A 21,487-nucleotide genomic window follows, 5' to 3' on the forward strand; every position below is an offset into this window, starting at 1 on the left:
CTCTTTGTGTAATGTACAGATGTACCTCGGTTTACAATCACAATTGGTTCTGGAAGTCTGTACTTAACCAGAAGCATACTTAACCAGAAGCGAAATTTCCCATTGAAAGTACTGTAATGGAAAGTGGATTAATCTGTTCCAGACGGGTCCGCGGAGTACTTAAACTGAAAATACTCAACCTGAAGCGTACTTAACCCGAGGTATGAGTGTAATTGGTTCCGGAAGTCCGTACTTAACCTGAAGCGTACTTAACCTGCCTGAAGCAAACTTTCCCATTGAAAGTAATAGAAAGTGGATTAATCCGTTCCAGACGGGTCCGCAGAGTACTTAAACTGAAAATACTCAAACCGAGGCGTACTTAAACCGAGGTATGACTGTAATGGCAGAAGAGTTGGCTGGCAGACACTCTGAACAGCAACACTCTTGTTAGAAGACAAGGATCCGCCGCAACATTTTGTCGCAGCACGTCCCACTAGTATTCTGCTGAAGACAGCAGATTTGACAGAATTTGTCTAAATGTTGAGGTCATGGCGAAAGGCTTTTGATACTCTGAAAGGTGACATCTGAGCCAAGTATGAAGTGAGGGGGGGGGGGAAATACCTTCCTCTTCTAACCACAACACACTGTACCTCATCCAGGCTCTTCCCATCATCTTCAAATAAATATTTGTTCAGGTATAAAGGTTGGGTCACCTCATGGAGGAAGAAACTGCAAGCAAAAAAACAAAAAATGTATTTTGTAACATTCTAACATGCTGAGACAGGTTGTTTGGAGGGGGTGTGGGGTTGCCAACTGCTCAGGGAATGCCAGCTTTGGTGTGTGCCTCTGCCTTTGGCAGAGATTTTATGCGCAAACATCAGCAAGTGGAGTTTTTCTCTCCCCCCCCCCCCGGCGCAGAATCAAGTGCAATTACCTGCCAGGTCCAATTCCTCTTTCAAGGACAAAGGAAGCTGGTTTCAAAGTTATGATGGTGGAGCAGGAGTGCGGATTCTGCCAAGGGGCAAAAACAGAGGCACCGCCACCAATATTGTAGAGGAAAATGGGTTTGAAACAGGCAGAGGTGTCCTTTCCCACTCAGGATCTGAAACCCATCCTGACGTTTCTTGCACCCATCCTGAAAACGTGTGCACGGGACATGCATTCTGTACATGCTCAGATGCCTTCTTGTTGCTGGGCCAACCTCCTGCCCCTTCTAGTCACATTAGCATTTCCAAAATGAGAGGTGCTGCCTGGAGGCCAAACCGTTCTCCCGTCCTCAGGTGGGCTTGGGCAGTGAGAGCACTCTGCACGCACTCAGAGAGCCTCCCTCATTGGAGGAATGGTTGAAGGAGCTGGGTATGTTTAGCCTGGAAAAGAAAAGGAGATAGGAGAGCCATTTTGAAATACCTCAAGGGTTTTCCTACAGAAGGTTGCTTTCTTCCGCTTTGGAGGATAGGATTCGAACCCGAACCAATGGATTCAAGTGATAAAGGAGGAGATGGGTAAGAGCTGTTTGGCAGTGGGACGGTCGGGAGGCGGTGGACTCTCCTTCCTTGGAGGTTTTTAAGCAGAGGCTGGACGGCTTTTGGTCATGGATTCGTATATTGCGCGGGGGGGGGGGGTGGACTAGATGACCCTCGGTGCCCCTCCCCCAATCATGATTCTATGACCCTCTCCATTTCATACGCTTGCATGCTTGAAGACTGTATGCTAGTTCATGTACACGACAACGACCGCACGGGCGTCATGTTACCAGCCCAGAGATGGAAGAGGCAACCGCAACCAGAGAAGAATGGCAAACCAAGTTGACGGACTATGCCAAAATGGCAAAACTAACCAGGAAGCTCAGGAACCAAGAAGACAAGAACTTTTTAAAAGAATGGGGAAAGTTTATAATGTATATACAAGATCATTGTAAGCAGGTTGAAACATTGGCAGGATTTTAAACACACCTGTAATGTAACAGAATGTATAGATAACCCAGAAAGATTTAAAAAAATAAATTGGAGAAGTATCAATATGCAATTGAAAATAGGACCCATGGAAGGGATGGGGGGAAAGTCAGGAGATTCAGAGTAATCTTGGTAATTGGATTCGGAATTGGTTTTGTTGTATGTTTCTATTTTGGAAAATCCAAATCATTTATTGAATAATTTGGGTAGGTTTGAATAATTTGGGGTAATTAAAATGTTAAAAGTTAAATAAACCTCATGGAGTGTGGAGCTAAATAGATATAGAATTGTGCATATGGTTGAAGTGAATATGTTTTTATTGTTTATGTGTATACCCAAATGTATCGACCGCCTGGGGGGTTTCACTGTTTTCTGTTTGGTTGTTGGTGATCTAAATAAAAAATATATGTTTTTGAAAATCAAGTAAGAATTTATTTCCAAAGAAGAAGAAGAAGAAGAAGAAGAAGAAGAAGAAGAAGAAGAAGAAGAAGATGTGGGGAGGGAGAGCTTGGAAGAAGCTCCAGTGTGTAGCTGAGCCAAATTTGCAGTTTCTACTTATTATGTCCTGGAAGGTAGAGAGATGAGACGGTTCCCCCCTCCTTGCAGAATCGATCCACCTGCCCAAGGTCCAGCTGTCCAATCGCACTGGTGAAGGGGAGGGCCTAGGGGGAAATTCAGGGAAAGGGAGGGGGGGAAAGAGAAAGACGTAAACAGTCTCATTAAATTTATTGCATTTTGCTTCCTGGTGTCGGACTCTGGACTCTGGGCAAAAGACTCTGTGAAGCTGGACGGAGGGACTTTTCAGGGGCGTGTAGGGATCTCGATGGCAGCGCCACACAGCTGGGCCACCAAGCCAAAGGCCACGGTGCCACCCCACTATTATTCGGGGTTCCTGGAGAAGAGGAACGCCTGGGAAAAGGTAGGAGTCTTCAGGGTCTCTTAGGAGAAGGATCAGAAAGTTGAACTGCAAGTTTTGTTGCTCTTAGCACCAGAGAACCTTTCCCTGCGACAGCTTTTGCTATTTCCTTTTCCTTTTAAAAAAGTTTAAGGAAGGGAGTGATTGAGGTTGTGTACTGTGTGGGATAAAGGAAGTAGAGAAGGACTTTTGTCCCATGTCCACCTGCTCAGTACTCTTCTCCTGGTGCCAGAAATTGGGGGAAGGAGACAGTCCATGGAGCAGGTTGGCAGTAGAGGCAACAGAAACAGGCATGGGGCATGCCTGGGGAACTCTCTGCCACAAGGTGTGACGGGAGGCTGGGTAGATGGCTCTGAAAAGAGGCGAGAGAAATTTGGGGAGGACAAGATGGTCTAGTAGCCTCTCTGTTCGTGATTGGTATACATATTGGATGACAAAGTACTAGGGGGCAATACCTTGAAGCCTGCCACAGTTTCTGAGAACCAACCTAGACTTGACAGGGGAAATACATATTTGCATTTAAAGAGAGAGAGAGAGAGAGAGAGAGAGAGAGAGAGAGAGAGAGAGAGAGAGAGAGAGAGAGAGAGAGAGAGAGAGTTTGAATGCAGATTGCATTCGTTGTTTGATTCTGATGGGGCTGCAGCTGGCCTGTAATGGAATCATAGACTCATAGAGCTGGAAGGGACCCTGAGGGTCATCTAGTCCAACCCCCTGCAGCTCAGGAATCTTTCACCCAATGTGGGACTCGAACCCATGGCCCTGAGTTTAGGAGGCTCTGCCAACTGAGCTATCCCTCATGCCATGTGTGTGTGTGTGTGTGTGCGTGTGTGTGCATGTAATTAACTCTTTCTTCCCCTGCTCCTGTCCTGGTGAGAAATCTTAGTATCAAAGGAGTCGGGGGTTCTCACTGCAGAAAGAAATGCCAATTTTCTTCAAAACCACAGTGTCGTGGTATCGGTTTTGTAACTTTTGACCTGGCAATATATTGCGAATCGCGATGTGTGTTTGTGTGTGCTTTACTATGTGGGGAAAACCTTTGTAATAAGCAAAAATCTGCTCTTATTCCCTTATGGGGTACACAAGAGCCCTTATTGGGTTCTCCATCGGTCGGAGAATATAGCAGAGGCCAACCAGAGAATTTTGAGAAGCAAAGCCTTTATTTTTGCTGTTGCAACAGGGTCCTTCCCCTCACACAAGAGATCAAGGAAGGAACCCAGAACAAAAGAGAACCTCCACTTTTATCAGTTTTCCCATCACCAAGAAACACCCCCAAAACACATCATTCCTACCTACATCACAGCTACGTAATCAATACCTCACAAAAAGGGAGGGTTCAATCTGAGCAACTTTGACACCTCTCCTAGTCCTCCTCTTACCCCTCCCAGGTATTAATTCCTAAACACAAAGAGAAACTAACAGTTTCTTAAAAGTTGATCACTATCTTTGCTTCGGAGGAGTCATGTCCAGTTGGCAGAGCCTCCGGATTACAGGATTATGGCTCCCAAGTTGATAGTCATGTGGAAATGTGTGTGTGATTCTGGTCAGAGAGAGTCAAAATGGTGTCAGTCAGGCCTGTCTTCCTGTGCTGTTTCAGACATGTGCCTGTACATTCATGTACATGTTTATGAACAATTATATATATATATATATATATATATATATATATATATATACACACACACACACACACACACACACACACACACACATATAACCTTAATATTTACAACACCTTGAAGCGAATCAGTCCCTCTACATAGTGCCATTCTTATTTCATCCTTAAGTATATTGCGATGTTTAGCTGGTGATATATCACAAAGTTGAAAACCAGTCCCTTATTCCAGCCGTTGCGCTATATCATTATATTGCGATGTTTAGCTGGTGATATATCACAAAGTTAATACCATCATCTGCTCTTTTGGTCCCACCCATTAGTGACAGGCGGCCCCAGAAATAAGGGCGCTTGGTTCAAGAAAGTTTCTTTACCACTGCTCTGGTTTTTCTCCCCCCCCCCCCAGGAGTACAAAAAATATTGGGCAGGTCTCCGAGAACTCAATCTCTATTTCTACAACACCAGCAGAGATGCCCAGGTAATGGCGAGAAATTGTATGCACACATATACCTTGGGGTTTTTGGAATGGGGATGGGGGAGACTGCCCTAAACTCTAGAAATTAATAAATGGTAGGATTTTGATTTATTTGGGATATGGAGGGAATATATCAACCGCAGAGGAATTCCTGTGCAAAACGACCTGGCCAAGCTATGGCCGTTAAGAAACAAGGCAGGGCATTTAAGCAACAAAACAATTTTTTAAAAAAGTTACTCTGTCTGCGTTCGGGGAGATGACTAGCTTGCGTCTCTAAATTTCAAGGGGTCTACTCCTGACGTGGGTGGCGCTGTGGTCTAAATCACTGGGCTTGCCGATCGGAAGGTTGGCAGTTCGAATCCCCGTGACGGGGTGAACTCCCGTTGTTCGGTCCCTGCTCCTGCCCACCTAGCAGTTCGAAAGCACGTCAAAGTGCAAGTAGATAAATAGGTACCGCTCCGGCGGGAAAGTAGACGGCGTTTCCGTGCGCTGCTCTGGTTCGCCAGAAGCGCCTTAGTCATGCTGGCCACATGACCCGGAAGCTGTACGCCGGCTCCCTCGGCCAGTAAAGCGAGATGAGCGCTACAACCCCAGAGTCGTCCACGACTGGACCTAACGGTCAGGGGTCCCTTTACCTTTACTCTTGAGTAAAACAATACCTTGGTACAAGTCATGGGGCAGATTTGGCCACAAAGTCTACAACACCTGGTCAGATAGAAAAATGGTCTGCTCTGATAATTCAGGAGAAACTTTCTGACAGTGAGAAGTGTTGTGGTCAGTGGGAGGTTGTGGACTCTCCTTCCTTGGAGGTTTTTAAGCAGAGGTTGGGTGGCCATTTGTCGTGGATGCTTGAGCTGAGATTCCTGCATTGCAGGGGGTTGGACTAGAGGACCTTTGGGGTCCCTCCCAAGCCTATGGTTCTGTGATACAAGGCAGCTTCAAGGCCAGAAGGTGGACAGCTGCAAAGAGAGCAGGAAGGAGGCGCAACAGAAGTTAGCTCTCAGAGGACTAGAAACTTTGGCGTTCACTCTACCTGTTCTTTCTCCCCGAAGCACGTTGAGAAAATTGACCTGGCTGATTTCCTGTCCCTTGCCGACGACAACCCCCCACAAACTGTGGCTGCCTGGCCTGCGGACGGAGCGAGGCTGAACTTGAAAACGCGAAGCCAGGAATTGAAACTGAAGGTAAGATATTGTTCCTGCAAAGTCCAAAGATATCTCGGCTTGTTCCGCTGATCTGCGTTTATCTAACAGGAATTGATCGCCAAAAACTCCAAGCGGTGTTTGCATAAGCTATAAAAATGTGCATTACCGTGATCGCCGATCTCCATGCGAGGGAGGCTGCTGGGTGTGTTCCAGGACATATATCATGTTTGCACGCAAACCTGGCATGCACAGCGCATAAATTGGCCTCACACACCTTCGCAGATGTCCTGGAATTTGTTTTATTCCACAGAAGCGCCTAGGTGACGAGGCTTGCAACTTTTGGATTGAGGTTTGATGAGCCCTCAGCTACTGAAGGCAATGGGGCCCTTTGATACGTCCAGCTGTCCTTTGTCAACAACAAATTGTCGCTGTTTTTTGTGTTGGATATATCCTATCTGGTAAATTATGGACCTAATAGGTATCTAATTAGGGACCCAGGTGGCGCTGTGGGTTAAACCACAGAGTCTAGGGCTTGCAGATCAGAAGGTCGGTGGTTCGAATCCCTGCAATGGGGTGAGCTCCCGTTGTTCGGTCCCAGCTCCTGCCCACCTAGCAAGTTCGAAAGCACCTCAAAGTGCAAGTAGATAAATAGGGACCGCTCCGGCGGGAAGGTAAACGGTGTTTCCATGCGCTGCTCTGATTCGCCAGAAGCAGCTTTGTCATGCTGGCCAAATGACCTGGAAGCTGTCTGCGGACAAACGCCGGCTCCCTCGGCCTATAGAGCGAGATGAGCGCCGCAACCCCAGAGTCGGACACGACTGGACCCGATGGTCAGGGGCCCCTTTACCCTTTACCTTTAATAGGTATCTAAAGCCATTTGCACATCACAAAATATGTAGTTTATCAAAGTAATTGTTGAACTGAAATACAATTAAGAGGAAGTATATTAATAGTGAAATACAATGAAGAAGAAGATGTATATTAATAGTGAAATAATTATTAAGCTCTAACTTAAAATGATTTTTATTCATAACAAACTTAATAATGCAAGCACATTGGCATTTGGCAATAACAAAAGTTCCTTTAGAAACACACTTTACAAAGACTCATAATCTAGTCTGTGGGTAGGCAAACTAAGGGGCCCGGGGACCGGATCTGTCCCAATCGCCTTCTAAATTCAGCCCGCAGACAGTCCGGGAATCAGCGTGTTTTCACATGAGTAGAATGTGTCCTTTTATTTAAAATGCATCTCTGGGTTATTTGTGGGGCCTGCCTGGTGTTTTTACATGAGGAATGTGTGCTTTTATTTAAAATGCATCTTTGGGTTATTTGTGGGGCATAGGAATTTGTTCACCCCCCCCCAATATAGTCCAGCCCCCCACAAGGTCTGAGGGACAGTGGACCGTCCCCCTGCTGAAAAAGTTTGCTGACTCCTGATCTAGTCACTAGAAACTTGCTATAACATGAAAAAGTAATAGATGTAAATATACAATGCAAACTACTAATAATTATAAATAGCAGAATGTAGGCACCCTATATATAGAAAAGAGCAAACCAGTGATATTTTAGGGAGCAGGCTAGCAGGCGGGGACCATGACTTACATCCTAGGAGCCTACATAAGAGCCAGTGTGGTGTAGTGGTTAAGAGCGGTAGACTTGTAATCTGGGGAACCGGGTTCGCGTCTCTGCTCCTCCACATGCAGCTGCTGGGTGACCTTGGGCTAGTCACACTTCTCCAAAGTCTCTCAGCCCCACCCACCTCACAGGGTGTCTGTTGTGGGGGAGGGGGGAAATGAGATTGTTAGCCGCTTTGAGACTTCTTCGGGTAGTGATAAAGCGGGATATAAAATCCAAACTCCTCCTCCTCCTCCTCCTCCTCCTCCTCCTCCTCCTCCTCCTTCTTCTTCACAACACAAAACACTGTTGCTGTATGTAGGTTTTATTTTATTTGTTTTTTATCTTATATTTTGGAAATGCACATCCAGGTTTTTTTCCCCTTTACACTTTTGGGGGGGCCCCCAAGAGAGTGGGGCCCTAAGCCATAGCTTGTTTAGTTTATACGTAAATCCAGAACTGTTCCTGGTCCTGGAATTACCAACCTGTTGGCACCTGGCAGTCTGTCTCCTAGTGCCACAAAGAAATGATCCCTGCTGGCTTCTGATTTGAGAAAGGCACAGGAGCAGATCAGCCTATGGGTCAGTTGGCAACCCTACTCCGCAGACAGGCCAGGGTGGAAAGGGTTCGTGGAAGGTTTGGAAGCTGAAAAGCCCCAAGAATGTTACTTGCCCCAAAATGGAAAGAAGCAGAAGTCCCAGTGAAGGAGGAATGGACACAAAAACTTACGGAATATGCAGAAATGACTAAACTTACCGGAAGAATAAGAAATCAAGATAACATTTTTTTAAAATAAAATAAAATAAAAAGAATGGAAATTAAATTACTGAATATTTACAGATAAATTATAAGCAGATAAAAACATTGGCAGGATTATTGTAACAACCTGCAGCTTCATAAGAGTATATATTTAAAGGAGATGAGTAGATGAGTAAATTAAGTTGATTTGGAGATGCAGAAGATGTCAAAAATAAATTTAAGGAACCGCAGAAAGAGAGGGAAGGAAGTCAAATTCTGAAATGTCAAAATGAATGTAAAATTAGTGAAATGAATAAAAACTAGTGAAATGTATAAACTTGAAAAGCATACAGTAAATAAATAATTCTTTTTTCAAAAAAGGAAGTCGAGAAGCTTCTGGATTAAAGTCTCCCCGCAACTTTCCTTGTCTGTGTTGAACAGAATTCCCTTCATCACTGCTTTCATTGTATATGAAACAAAAAACGGGTCCCCATGTTCACTGAATGTCTTGTAGCATTATTATTATTATTTTAAAAAGATGTTTACAACAGGGTCGGTTTAGCTAAAACCATTTGTTCTTGGATCAAAGTTATCTGTTCTGCTTTTGTTTCCAGTATTGTTGGGGTACAATACTGTTATCTGTAGATCTTGAGGTTGCACAGACCTAGCTCTGTTCAGCTAATATGTAACAGGGAACAACGCAGGTATTTGTATATCTTTAGGTTGCAAAGATCTACATCGCAGCCATCCTTCCTTGTACAAACAGTACCAGATTTGTAGATCTTTAGGTTGAATATGTTGGCAGGAGAGGTTTGGAAGAGCGAATCCGCACCACAATGGCTATCAGATTCTCACTTTCCCAGACAGAATGAGAAATGAAACATAGCCCGTTCTCTCAAAATCTGCACTTTATCCAGATTTTGTGATGCAGCTGTCCAGCTGGACAATATTTACAAAAGGATGCACCTATTAGCTGAAGGTGTACATAAAAATAGCAAAAACAGCACACACAAAAATGCGCTATAGACAAGGAGAAAATGCTCGCAGAAATGTGCGTATTACTCCAAACTGTGTACAAATCATGTGTCTACCAGGAGAAATTCTCTCTAAGATGCTGAAGGGTTTCCCAGAGGATTTACTTAAATAAAAACCTTGCCGATCGCCATGGAGGCGTTGGCAATTGAATTTAAGATCGGGGAAACGAGAAACCAAGAACGCCAAAATGGATAGATTCTTCCATCTCTTAATCGTCAAATATGATGGGCACCATGTTGTCTAACCCTGGTATATATAATTGAATTGGTTAACATGAAGTGAAGTTTTTAATGGTTACAGGTAGGTAGCCGTGTTGGTCTGGATCGAAGTAAAATAAAAAAATTCCTTCAGTAGCACCTTAAAGACCAACTAAGTTTTTATTTTGGTATGAGCTTTCGTGTGCATGCACACGAAAGCTCATACCAAAATAAAAACTTAGTTGGTCTTTAAGGTGCTACTGAAGGAATTTTTGAAGTTTTTAAAACTGGGATTGTTCTTTTCAGATGGAAAGCCTTGAGTCGCGAGAGATATGGAAAGGTTTTATTCTCACGGTTGTGGAGGTGAGTTTATTTCCTTTCTTTTCTCCTCCTCCTCCTCCTCCTCCTCCCCCCCCCTGGTGTTTTAGTGCTATTTTGTCATTTTTTAAAAAAAAGAAGCAAAGATCTATGGAGAGCAATTGATAGTTTAAGCTCCCGACCACCACTGCGTGGGAAGAGAAACTGACATTGGGGCAATTCAGAGAGGCTATTTAAGAGATCAATCAGGAAGTTTTGGCTCACAAAAGTTTACACCCCATGTTAAGTCTTACTCAGTCTTACTCCCTGTACAACATAGTTGAATACAACCCAAAGTCTCTAGCTTGGGACAACGGGGAAGTAATCAAATAGCAGTTTAGCCCTGCAAAAGGGGAGGTTTTCAATTGCAAATAGGGCCAATGCGAAATTTTTGGATTTAACATGCAGGGTTTTGAACATGTAAATAACGTCAGAAGATTATCTCATTAGGCGTGGGGCGATTTAACCCCTTTCTCCCTAGCTGCAGCCCTAGATGAAATGACTCTTTATTATGTCGGAAGTGCAACAGCAGAGATCATTAACTACGGTAAATGGTTCATTCTGTTTGTGTTTCAGCCAAACAGCCAAGAGAGGGGTGGGCTGGGGTGTGTGTGTGTTGCTGAGCAACCAAGCAGAGTGACATCACGTTTGCTGAGACAGCATACACTCTGATTGGCTGTGTAGTTCTGAAAGAATTTTCCCTCTGTGTGCTTGGTTGAATGTCTCCCTACTGTACAAGGCCCGTTTACTTCTCCTCAAATTACACCCACTGCTTTTGTTCAGTAAGGTGCTGTCAGGATTTCTTTCCAACACCTTTAACCCCAAACTCTGTTCTCCCGTAGATGAAAGTTCCATCCACCTTGAGTTTGCTCCCGGGTCACTTCTGTATGTTGTCTGAAGCACTCGAGAAGGAAAAGGAACGTCGATCCAAGGCTGACATGAGAGTCGAGAAGCCACTTCCAGAGTGAGTGGACTGCAAACCCCTGGAGGCAAAGATGTATTTATATCTGCCAGGGGAAATAATCACTCAGTGTCACTGGCGACTTTTAAACTTGGTAGGGCTACAATTTTCCACCCTGCAGTTTTTCTTTTACAGTGGACCCTCAGGTTACGTTACCTTCAGGTAATGTAACTTTTGGGTTGCGAACGCTGCAAACCCGGAAGGGTATTGTGAGGGACAGGGGATACCGGGAAGTCCCTCCCCTCTTAAGTTCCAGCCCATCCCCAAGCGCTGGGGAGAGCAGGGAGAGCTCTGCCTCCAGTGGAGAATCAGGAAGTGGTGCCCGAGGCTCAGGCAAGGTTGCGGAGCCACTGACCCAGGTGGGACAGGAAAGGGGGAGCCCGGGGGGAAGGCCAATTCCCCCGACGCCGGAATTGCGCAGAAAACGTAGGGGGAAGAGGATGGGTCTCCCAAAGCTTCTTTGCTGGAAGAAAACGCGCCAATCTCCATTCGGAGGTTCTGACACCTGACCGAAAGCATGTATATAGATCGCTCTGAGCACTGTAAATAATCAGCACTTAATAAAAGTCTAAAAGGACTATGCTGCGAGGAGTCGTTACTCTAGAGTAGCTGCATCAGCGCCTCTGACAGGTATACTTCCGGGTTTCGCCGCGCATGCATGCGCAGAAGCACTCAACTGCGCTGCGTGCGTAGAAGCGCTCAACCACGCCGGACACGTGCGCAGAAGGGCGCCTCCGGTTACAAAGATTTCGGGATACGACCGGGCCTCTAGAACGGATCCCGTTCATACCTGGAGGTACCACTGTACAGCACTTATTGAGGAAAGTGTGCCTCGACACATGTTGGAAGCACAACAGCAGGGATCATTCAGTTTGCGACTTAGGGGTTAATTCTGCTAGTGCTACAGTCTGCTAGCCAAGAGGGGGACCGGTGGAGCTGTTGCTCAGCAACCAGGAACAATGGCATGATGCTTGCTGAGGCTGCACTTGCTCTAATTTGGATTCCACCAAGCAGGGCAAACTTTTTTTAAAGTCCCACCAACACTCCTTGCAATGCAGCAGAAGATTATCCACACTTTACAGGGCTGTTTAAGACGGGAAAGCTGTTTGGGGGCAAGGCTGTAGTTTTGCAAAAGACCTCTGCTTTATTTATTTCTGCCCCAGGTGTTTCTTCAGGGTCTCCAGGACGGAGGCCGAAGTCCTTCTGGAGAAGAACGAAAACTGTGGGAATATGTTGCTTCGGCCCGGAGGGGATGGCAAGAGCATCTCCGTGTCCACCCGGCTGAAGGCGAATGGGTGAGTTTGGCAAGGCAAATCCATTGCAGAAAATTCTGCGGTCTCCTCCTTTAGCCCACCATCGCCTCCCGTGTCACCCAAAGGTCCAGCCATCTCCCTTGCTTGTCTCCTGCTTCTAATGCTAAAAGGTTTTGTTTTCTTTGTTGTTCACTACACACACACACACACACACACACACACACACACGATTATTTATTTGTTTCAACAACTTGCATATCGCATCATCGCAGTCATCTCCAAGTGGGGATCCAATGTAAACAGGACTAAAAAAAAAAAAGCATTAAAACTATAAAATCAGAACTGCCTGCGAACAATGGAAAGTCTTCAGTAAGCTCTGGAAGTTCAGCTGGAAGGGAAGCCCACAATATTGGGCCCACAATATTATAATGATGATGATGATGATGATGATGATGATGATTTTATAACAGTGGTATCTCGGTTTCCGAACGTAATCCGTTCTGGAAGACCGTTCGACTTCCGAAATGTTTGAAAACTCAGCGGAAGCCGTTTGGCTTTCGAAAAGCGTTCAAAACCGGAACACAATTACTTCCAGGTTTTTGGCGTTCGGAAACAGAAACATCCGGCTTCCGAGACGCTCGAAAACGGAGGTACCTCTTTATTTACATGCCTCCATCTGACTGGGATGTGCATCTGAGCCATGGGGGGGCCACTAGGAAGAGTTGTGATAGACTCAATCCCACCCCCCATTTCCCTTATTGTCTGCTTTTTCGCTGCTCCCTGAATGAGCTGGCAGAATTAACAGAGGCTGCAAAAACCAAGAGAAGCATTGCCTGGCTTCACAATTTCCCCCACATTGTGATTTTTGCATAAAACACACACACACACACACACACACACACACACACACACACACCATATGATTTGTGTTACATTGCCAGGTCAAAAAATTATGAAACAGAAATCAAATGGACTTCAAACCAGTTTTGGACACAAGACAAAATTAATTCGTTCTGCAAGTCGCTTCATATAGTGAAAATTTCGTCTTGTGAAGCGTGGTTTACCATTTACCTGGTTTACCCGGTCTATCCATTTAATTAATGTGTTCCTATTCATCTTGTGAAACGCAGCCATAGGAAACTTCGTCTTGCGAGACACCTTGCGCAACGCAAAACGCTTTCATCTTGTGAGTTTTTCGTTGCACGAGGCATTCGTCTTGCGGGGTACCACTGTATATATTGCCCTTCCTTAATGTCCCTCATATGAACTGATGGTGATTTTGTTGGGGGAAAACATCCTTGGAAGCCAAGACGCAAGCTTAAAGTTGAACACAGCAAAACATGCAACAAAGAAAAGCGTTGAAATATAGGCTGGAAAACTTTAAAATGTGCCCTTTCCAGCGAACTCCATAAATATTCTCTTTAAGAGCTTCCTCTAAAGTTTTCCGCTTCCCCTAGAATAGAAGCAGACCATAAGTTTGTAAGTTATAAAAAGGTTTACTTACCAATGCTCCAAAAGGTCAGAGTCATGTGCTTTTCCATACAGCAGTTAGAAAAAGATGCACAGGCAGGAAAAAAAGTTATTGGTTACAAAATGGTAAAAGCTAAACTATAGTGTATAGGGAAATGCTAGTTTCAGGCTCCATTCTTGTCTGAAACAGAAGAGGCTTGTTAAAGCCTTGCGGTTGGAGGGAGCAGTTCAGAGAATGAAAGCTTGGTTACCTCTTTCCTCCCAAGGTAAGGGGAAATGACATAGGCAAAGTCTGTCAGGACCGCTTACTCTATCTATGGCATTAATGCTTCATGCATTTATTAGGCTGAAGCATGCTGGTTATATAAGGCGAGTTTATTCTACAAATTTTACAGAATCTCTTTTTCTTTCGGTTACAGGTAGGTAGCCGTGTTGGTCTGGGTCGAAGTAAAATAAAAAAATTCCTTCAGTAGCACCTTAAAGACCAACTAAGTTTTTATTTTGGTATGAGCTTTCGTGTGCATGCACACTTCTTCAGATACAGTGAAATAGAAGTCCCCAGGCACTTATGTAGAGAAGGGGTGGGGATGGGGAGGGGAGGGGGGATCACTCAGAAGGGTGGTGGAAGTGGGTGATTGACTGACTGATAGCTGTTGATGACCGAAAACGACTGCAAATGGTTTTGCATGAAAAAGCAAGGGTTGAGATGGCTGAAGATCGCTATCATGTATAAGATGAGCAATTAAATAGTCCTGAGATGGTATGTTGGATGTTGTTGGGGCCAGTAATGATGTTGTCCGGGTGTATGTGGCAGCAAAGTTGGCATCTGGGTTTATTGCAGGCTCTGGTACTAAAGCAAACCTTTTCTAAAGCAAACCTTTTTCTAAAAAGCAAACCTTTTTAGAACTAAAATATCCACCTGATGAAGTTAAACAACAGATCAACAGAGCCAGACTGATACCTAGAGAGAACCTGCTGCAAGACAGACCCAAAAAAGAAAATAACAGAACACCACTAGTCATCACATACAGCTCCCAAGTTAAAACAGTACAACGCATCATCAGAGATCTACAGCCTCTCCTGGACAATGACAGCTCCCTTTCTCAAGCTCTGGGAGGAAGACCTTTCATTGCCTACAGACAGCCACCCAATCTTAAACAACTCCTCACCCACAATAATACAACCACCAGACTTAACATGGACACTGGTACCAGAGCTATTTCAGAAATAGACTGGAAAGAGAAGTTGCTGAATTACAACTTATCACCAAGCTCAAAACCATGGAGGGACCTGGTTTGAACAGAGATATCGGATTCTTATCTCATTATACATGATAAGCGATCTTCAGCCATCTCAACCCTTGCTTTTTCATGCAAAACCATTTGCAGTCATTTTCGGTCATCAACAGCTATCAGTCAGTCAATCACCCACTTCCACCACCCTTCTGAGTGATACCCCCTCCCCTCCCCATCCCCACCCCTTCTCTACATAAGTGTCTGGGGACTTCTATTTCACTGTATCTGAAGAAGTGTGCATGCACACGAAAGCTCATACCAAAATAAAAACTTAGTTGGTCTTTAAGGTGCTACTGAAGGAATTTTTTTATTATTCTTTTTCTTTCCTTTCTTTTCCCTCGCCCCCCCCTCATTCTTTTGCTCTTGTTTCCTTCCTTGTTAAATTTGCGAATAAAAAACCCCTTAAAAAACAAAAAAACCACCCTAAATTCTTACGAAAAAACATTGTTGAATTTCCCCCTTTCCTCCGCATCCGGTGTAGGACCGTGTCTATAAAGCACTATAAAATCAACGTGACCGATGGAGAATACATCATTGATGTCGAAGAGCCGGTGAGTTGTGCTGGGGGCCGTCATTCAGCTAGGTGGCAGGGCAAATGTTTTCTAAGGAGAAGGTTCCAGATTAAATCCTACATATCGTGAGTTGAAAGGACCGGTTAGCAGATGGCAGGGCAAGACCTTTCTTCGCCTGAGAGGTCAGAGAGCAACTGCCAGCCATTGCAACCAACACTGGGCTGACCGGGTTTACAATCTCAGTACAGTGGTAACCTTGGTTCTCAAACTTAATCCGTTCCGGAAGCCCGTTCCAAAACCAAAGTGTTCCAAAACCGAGGCGCGCTTTCCCATAGAAAGGAATGCAAAACAGATTAATCCGTTCCAGACTTTTAAAAAGAAACCCCTAAAACAGCAATTTAATGTGAGTTTTACTATCTAACGAGACCATTGGTCCATAAAATGAAAGCAGTAATCGATGTATTGTACTATAAAATAAATAAGACAGTATTGTAGATACAAAAACAAATGAACCGAAAAAGCCTCAGAAACAAAAACACAAAATAAATCGCAAAAGCAAAAGCGGCAAACTTAATGCGTTCCGGTAGTCTGTTTGACCTCCAAAATGTTCAGAAACCAAGGCGCCACTTGGAAGAGCACTATTGTTGTTTGTGGACCTTAAGGGCCTCCGCGGGGCCTACCAGGAGAGGCGGTCCCGTAGGTACGAGGGGCCCAAGCCGCATAGGGCTTTAAAGGTCAAAACCAGGACCTTAAACCTGATCCTGTACTCCACCAGGAGCCAGTGCAGCTGGTAAAGCACTGGATGAATGTGATCCCGCGGCCGGGACCCCGTAAGGAGCCTCGCCACGGCATTCTGCACCCGCTGGAGTTTCTGGGTCAGAGGCTTGCGTACTTTACCTCGTCTAAGAATGGAATCCGAATGGTGGAAGGGCACCGGCAGCGGGAGGTCTCACTAGGGAAAGCACGCTTTGGTTTAAGAACGGTTTCGGTTTAAGAACGGACTTCCGGAACAGATTAACTTCGTAAACTGAGGTACCACTGTATAGATATGAACAAATCCATATATCTGTGTGTAAGGGGGAGGGCTTATAGAGAACCCCCCCCCCCCTTCATCAGAAGCAGCCCGTCTCCCATGAGAGCGGTCATGAGAGCGAGGGGTCTGATGGAGGGAGTCAGGAAACAGAGAGGGAGTGCCAGGGCTCTGGCAACATCCAAGAGACCCTCCCCCATAGGCAGGGAGAGAGGGAGGGGGAAAGAGAGGACAGGAATTGGTCTGACAGAAGACCCGTGCCCCCGACGCCGGAATTGAGGAAGAGGAGGCGCTTCTCAGTTCCGAGGCTTTTATGCTGGTCCAGAACACGGAGGGGGGCAGTGCAGGAATCTGACTCGAGCGGGTAGACATGGAATCAGCAGTCCGTTACACTGTAAATAATGTGCACCAATAAAAACGTCTGAAAGACAAGCATGTGGAAAGTCTTTACTCAAGAGTAGTCACTACTACCCTGACACTGTGGAAATAACTTGCGTGATCTTAGAGGAAATATATATATTTATGAAAAGGGGAAACTGCATGCAAAAAGGTTGCGTATTAGATAAATTCGCTGCCCAATTTATCTTGAGGACTTTTTTTTTAAAAAAAAGCAATTCACAGACTGACATGGAAATACAGAGGGCTGAACAGGAAAAACGAGAAACAAAAATGGACAGATTCACACTCACACCACTGCCCTGGCTGTTTTTGGGGTTACTGCAATGCTGAAAGTGGAGAATTTCAAACGCTTTGCCAAGCCCTGGTAAATGCTTGTTAGTGAATGGTATCCCCCCTCTTTCTCTTTCCTCAGTATCGCTGCTCTTCGCTTGCCAAGGTGGTGGATTTTTTTGTAAACAGCAGCAAACGCATCCTCGTGCCCCTGTCTCTCGACGAGAGCTACGCCATGACTATAGGTAGGTTCGTGGCTCAAGCCCTCCTCTCTGTTGTGGGAACGCATGAGAAATTTTCCCGTAGGAATCAATGGAAATCGTTGACTGGTTATGTGAACACTCGCCGAAGGAGAGATACCTGAGAAGGCATCATGGTCAGATAGCAGGACCGGCACGTACTTTGGCTCGCTGCCCGGTATTTAACGTAATCTACCGTGTTTCTCCTAAAATAAGACAGGCCTTAAAAATAAGCCATGGCAGGCTTTTCATGAGTAGAATAAATATAAGACATACCCCGAAAATAAGCCATACCAGGTAGTGTTGGGAGCAGGTCTGGATGGCGCTTCCGTTACGGTAGAAAGAGGAAAAGGACGATGCCTGTCGGTGTAACGTGAAGCCCCGACCCAGCAGGACCCAGAGAGAGGTGAAGCCCAGGGACCCGGCAAGAGCCTCAACGCGCGCCACGCGAAGCCCCAGCAGGAGCTTTGGCGCGCGCTGTGCGAAGCCTCAGGACCCGGGAGGACCTGGCAGCAGGCTCAGCGGGCGGCGCGCAGAGCCGCAGGACCTGGCAGGAGCCGGCAGCAGCTTCAGCTGCGCCGCATCTCGTGAAGCCGCAGGACCCGGCAGCGGGCTCAGCGCGAAGCCGCAGGACCCGGCAGCAGCCTCAGCCGGCTGTGTGAAGCCCGGGACCCGGCGGCGGGCGAAGCCGGCAGGACCCAGCAGCAGCCTCAGCCAGCGGCTGCGTGAAAGCTTCAGCAGCGCCGCATCGTGCGAAGCCGCAGGACCCGGCAGCAGCTGTCAGCAGCCTCAGCCAGCGGCTGTGTGAAGCCCAGGACCCCGGCGGCGGGTGGCGCGCGAAGCCGGCAGGACCCAGCAGCAGCCTCAGCCAGCGGCTACGTGAAAGCCGGGACCCGGCGGCGCGCGGTGCGCGAAGCCGCAGGAGCCGGCAGCAGCCTCAGCCGCGCCGCATGAAGCCCTGGGACCCGTGTGAAGCCGCAGGACCCAGCAGCGGGCGGCGCGCGAAGCCGCAGGACCCAGCAGCAGCCGGCAGCAGCCTCAGCCACGCCACGTGAAGCCCTGGGACCCGGCAGCAGGCTCAGTGGGTGGTGCAAGAAAGCCCTGTACCATACTTACCGGTAATAATGCTGTACCCTACTTAGGTAAAAAATAATAATAAGACATCCCCTGAAAATAAGCCGTGTTGTGTTTTTTTGGAGGAAAAATTAATATAAGACGTGTCTTATTTTAGGAGAAACACGGTATGTTGCCGTTGGTTTTAAATAGCTCCCGTAAGTTGCAAATTTAAACAGTCAAATGTGTAATTATTTCTGTGCTTCCAAGCAAAGAGAATGCAATTTAAACAGGGCCAAAAAATAAATGTCACCAACTGCATATCATTTGTGCCCTGATAAACCACTCCTTCTCCGATCCCTCATAGCCGAGTGAGATTGTCTTCCATAAACACGGTCTTAACAGTGAGTCCGTAACGGACTGTGTAGGCCAATTCTGGATCCACACGTCCTTCCACAGTGGGGACATAAGTTTCCGGATGGGAGTTCATCCCAGTGAGGGTTTGCCAAGCGTGCCTTCCTCTTAGCACGTTTCTCCCTTGCGTTCTGAGTTCGAGCGTCTTCAAAGCCCATGGCACCTTTGGAAAAGGCTGTTCTCCAACTAGAGTGCTCGCAGGCCAGTGTCTCCCAGTTGTCGGTGTTTATACTACATTTCTCTCTCAAGGAGTCTTCGAACCTCTTTTTTTGACCGCCAGCATCACGCTTTCCATTTTTAAGTTCAGAATAGAGTAGATGCTTTGGAAGACGATCATCAGGCATCCGCACAACATGACCGGTCCAATGAAGTTGATGTTGAAGAGTCATCGCTTCGACACTGGTGATCTTTGCTTCTTCCCGTACACTGGCATCAGTTCGCCTGTCTTCCCAAGTGATGTGTAAAAATTTTCTATGGCAACAGGAGCAGCAGAAGATGATAACAACTGGTCTTTTGCTGGATTTGACATGGGACAAATACGCAGACTTAGTGAGAGCTTTCATTTTTGTTTCTGTGTTTGCCAGAATTCGCCAAGATCTCTAACTGCAGTTTCTTCTTATATTGCAGAGATTGTGGAGACTGATAAAGAAAGTGGAGAGACTGCCTTGGTGGCCCCGCGCTTGCCCAGTATCCTGCCACGACCCCCAAGAGGTGTGTGTGACAGTTCACTTGCACTAATGCTGAGGCTAAACTCATGCCAGCCTCCCCTGTTCATCTTCCCCTGGGGCCAGGAGTTTGGGATGTGCTGTGGTCTAAACCACTGAGGTTCTTGGGCTTGCCAATCAGAAGGTCAGCAGTTCAAATCCCCACAATGGAATGAGCTCCCATTGCTCTGTCCCAGCTCCTGCCAACCTAGCAGTTCGAAAGCACGCCAGTACAAGTAGATAAATAGGTACCGCTGTGAAGGGAAGGTAAACGGCGTTTCCGTGCGCTCTGGTTTCCATCACGGTGTCCCATTGCGCCAGAAGCGGTTTAGTCCTGCTGGCCACATGACCCAGAAAGCCGTCTGCAGACAAACGCTGGCTCCCGCGGCCTGAAAGTGAGATGAGCGCCACAACCCATAGTCGCCTTTAAGTGGACCTAACCGTCCAGGGGTCCTTTACCTTTACCTATGGCCTTTAGCATCTGTTTGGAGGCCCAGGAAAGTGGAAGATGGCTGTGTATCTGGGCAGCCCTCTCCTCCACGAATTCGTAAAATTCTTTTTTTAAAAAGTAGGAGTCCATCACTGCCCCCCCCAGTGAAAGTTCCTCTCATGGGAGAGTGTGCTGGTCAGTAATCACACAGTTAACTCCATCTTCATTATTATTATTTAATGATTTATTATTTATACCCTGCCCATCTGGCTGGGTTTCCCCCGCCACTCTGGGCGGCTTCCAACAAATATCAAAATACATTAAAATATCACAGATTAAAAACTTCCCTGAACAGGGCTGCCTTTAAGTGTTTTCTAAATGTCAGGTAGTTGTTTATCTCCTTGACCTCCGATGGAATAGTGTTCCACAGGGCGGGCGCCACTACCGAGAAGGCCCCTGCCTGGTAGCTTCAAACTCTTTACAGTGGTGCCTCACTAGACGAATTTAATTCGTTCCACGGGTCTATTCTTATAACGAAAAATTTGTCTAGCGAATCCCATAGGAATGCATTGAATATTTTTTTTTTAAAAAAAATTGCCCATAGGAACGCATTAATTGAATTTCAATGCATTCCTATGGGAAACCACGATTCGCTAGACGAATTTTTCGTAAAACGAATTTGTCTAGCGAGGCAACCTCCGCTAGAAAAATTCTTTCTTTAAGCGAAAATTTTGTCTTACGGGGCGTTTGTTAAGCGAGGCACCACTGTATTAGCAAAAAACACGGCCTACATGGACTTGGCTGAGCATCAGATCTAAAGAGCAGAGCAGCTCTTCCTCCTTGAAAATCGGTCGCCGAGACTGAAGCCTCTTCCTCTTCTCAGGGGCTTTCCCCAAGCAATCGGAAATGGCACCTAAGAGGAGTTTTGTTGTTGACCTCTCCTCCGCTCTCTTCATGCCTCTTCTGGTTCTGGGAGACTGAAGGGGATCTTTTTGCAGTAAAACGGGCTCTGAGCCTTCTTCCCTTGGTGGTTCCCCAGCTGGTTCCTCCAGCCATTCCTCTGTGTCCAAACAGTTCCTGACAGTTCCGTACGTTGATGGAGAAGTCCTTTATTTTATGCATCCTAGCAAGTCCAAATTGTGTCCTTCTGTCCGCACAGCAGGTGTACCTGGAGAAGGAAAGAACTCCCCGTCTCCTAAATGCTTGCTTCCCCCTCCACCCTTCCAACCCCCACTTCCCGCACGGACTGCCAAGCCCGAGCATGTGTATGAGGCAGAAGATGTCCCAGACCAGACATACGTGAATGACGAAGGTAATTCTTTGTTGATGGGCCTTTATATAGGATCTGAATAGGCTTTGTGGTTATTGCATGGACCTCCGTGTTGCTCTCACAACGGCCCTGCAAGGGAGGCTGGGATGAAAGGGAGAGTTGGGAAC

At 46.3% G+C, this 21,487-nt stretch overlaps 1 protein-coding gene and 1 long non-coding RNA gene across 3 annotated transcripts; both read left to right on the forward strand.

Moving 5' to 3' along the window:
- The first annotated feature begins 2,644 nt into the window (after positions 1–2,644).
- On the forward strand, positions 2,645–21,487 carry LOC118087642 (signal-transducing adaptor protein 2). Of its 2 annotated transcripts, none has more exons than XM_088672980.1 (10): positions 2,645–2,850; positions 4,866–4,937; positions 5,987–6,118; positions 9,970–10,026; positions 10,863–10,984; positions 12,145–12,276; positions 15,481–15,550; positions 17,353–17,455; positions 19,544–19,627; positions 21,210–21,487. In XM_088672980.1, exons 1-10 carry the CDS (start codon positions 2,755–2,757, stop codon positions 21,401–21,403), a joined length of 1,062 nt encoding a protein of 353 aa, XP_088529106.1. In that variant the 5' UTR covers positions 2,645–2,754; the 3' UTR covers positions 21,404–21,487. The 2 variants fall into 2 exon arrangements, with proteins under 2 accessions (XP_088529106.1, XP_088529107.1); XM_088672981.1 differs by having other exon boundaries at positions 21,213–21,435.
- On the forward strand, positions 10,995–12,006 carry LOC148685526 (uncharacterized). Its single transcript, XR_015950759.1, has 2 exons — positions 10,995–11,185; positions 11,612–12,006. It is a non-coding gene; the product is annotated as an uncharacterized LOC148685526 (long non-coding RNA).

Source organism: Zootoca vivipara, chromosome 6, assembly GCF_965207765.1.
Source record: "Zootoca vivipara chromosome 6, rZooViv2.hap1.1, whole genome shotgun sequence".
Taxonomy (NCBI): Eukaryota; Metazoa; Chordata; class Lepidosauria; order Squamata; family Lacertidae; genus Zootoca; species Zootoca vivipara.

Excerpts from the sequence above, each read along its gene's own strand:
- LOC118087642 (XM_088672980.1), top strand. The coding sequence starts at position 2,755 with ATGGCAGCGCCACACAGCTGGGCCACCAAGCCAAAGGCCACGGTGCCA. Across the intron at positions 6,119-9,969 it reads GCCAGGAATTGAAACTGAAG|ATGGAAAGCCTTGAGTCGCG; the intron begins GTAAGATATTGT and ends TGTTCTTTTCAG. Across the intron at positions 12,277-15,480 it reads ACCCGGCTGAAGGCGAATGG|GACCGTGTCTATAAAGCACT; the intron begins GTGAGTTTGGCA and ends CATCCGGTGTAG.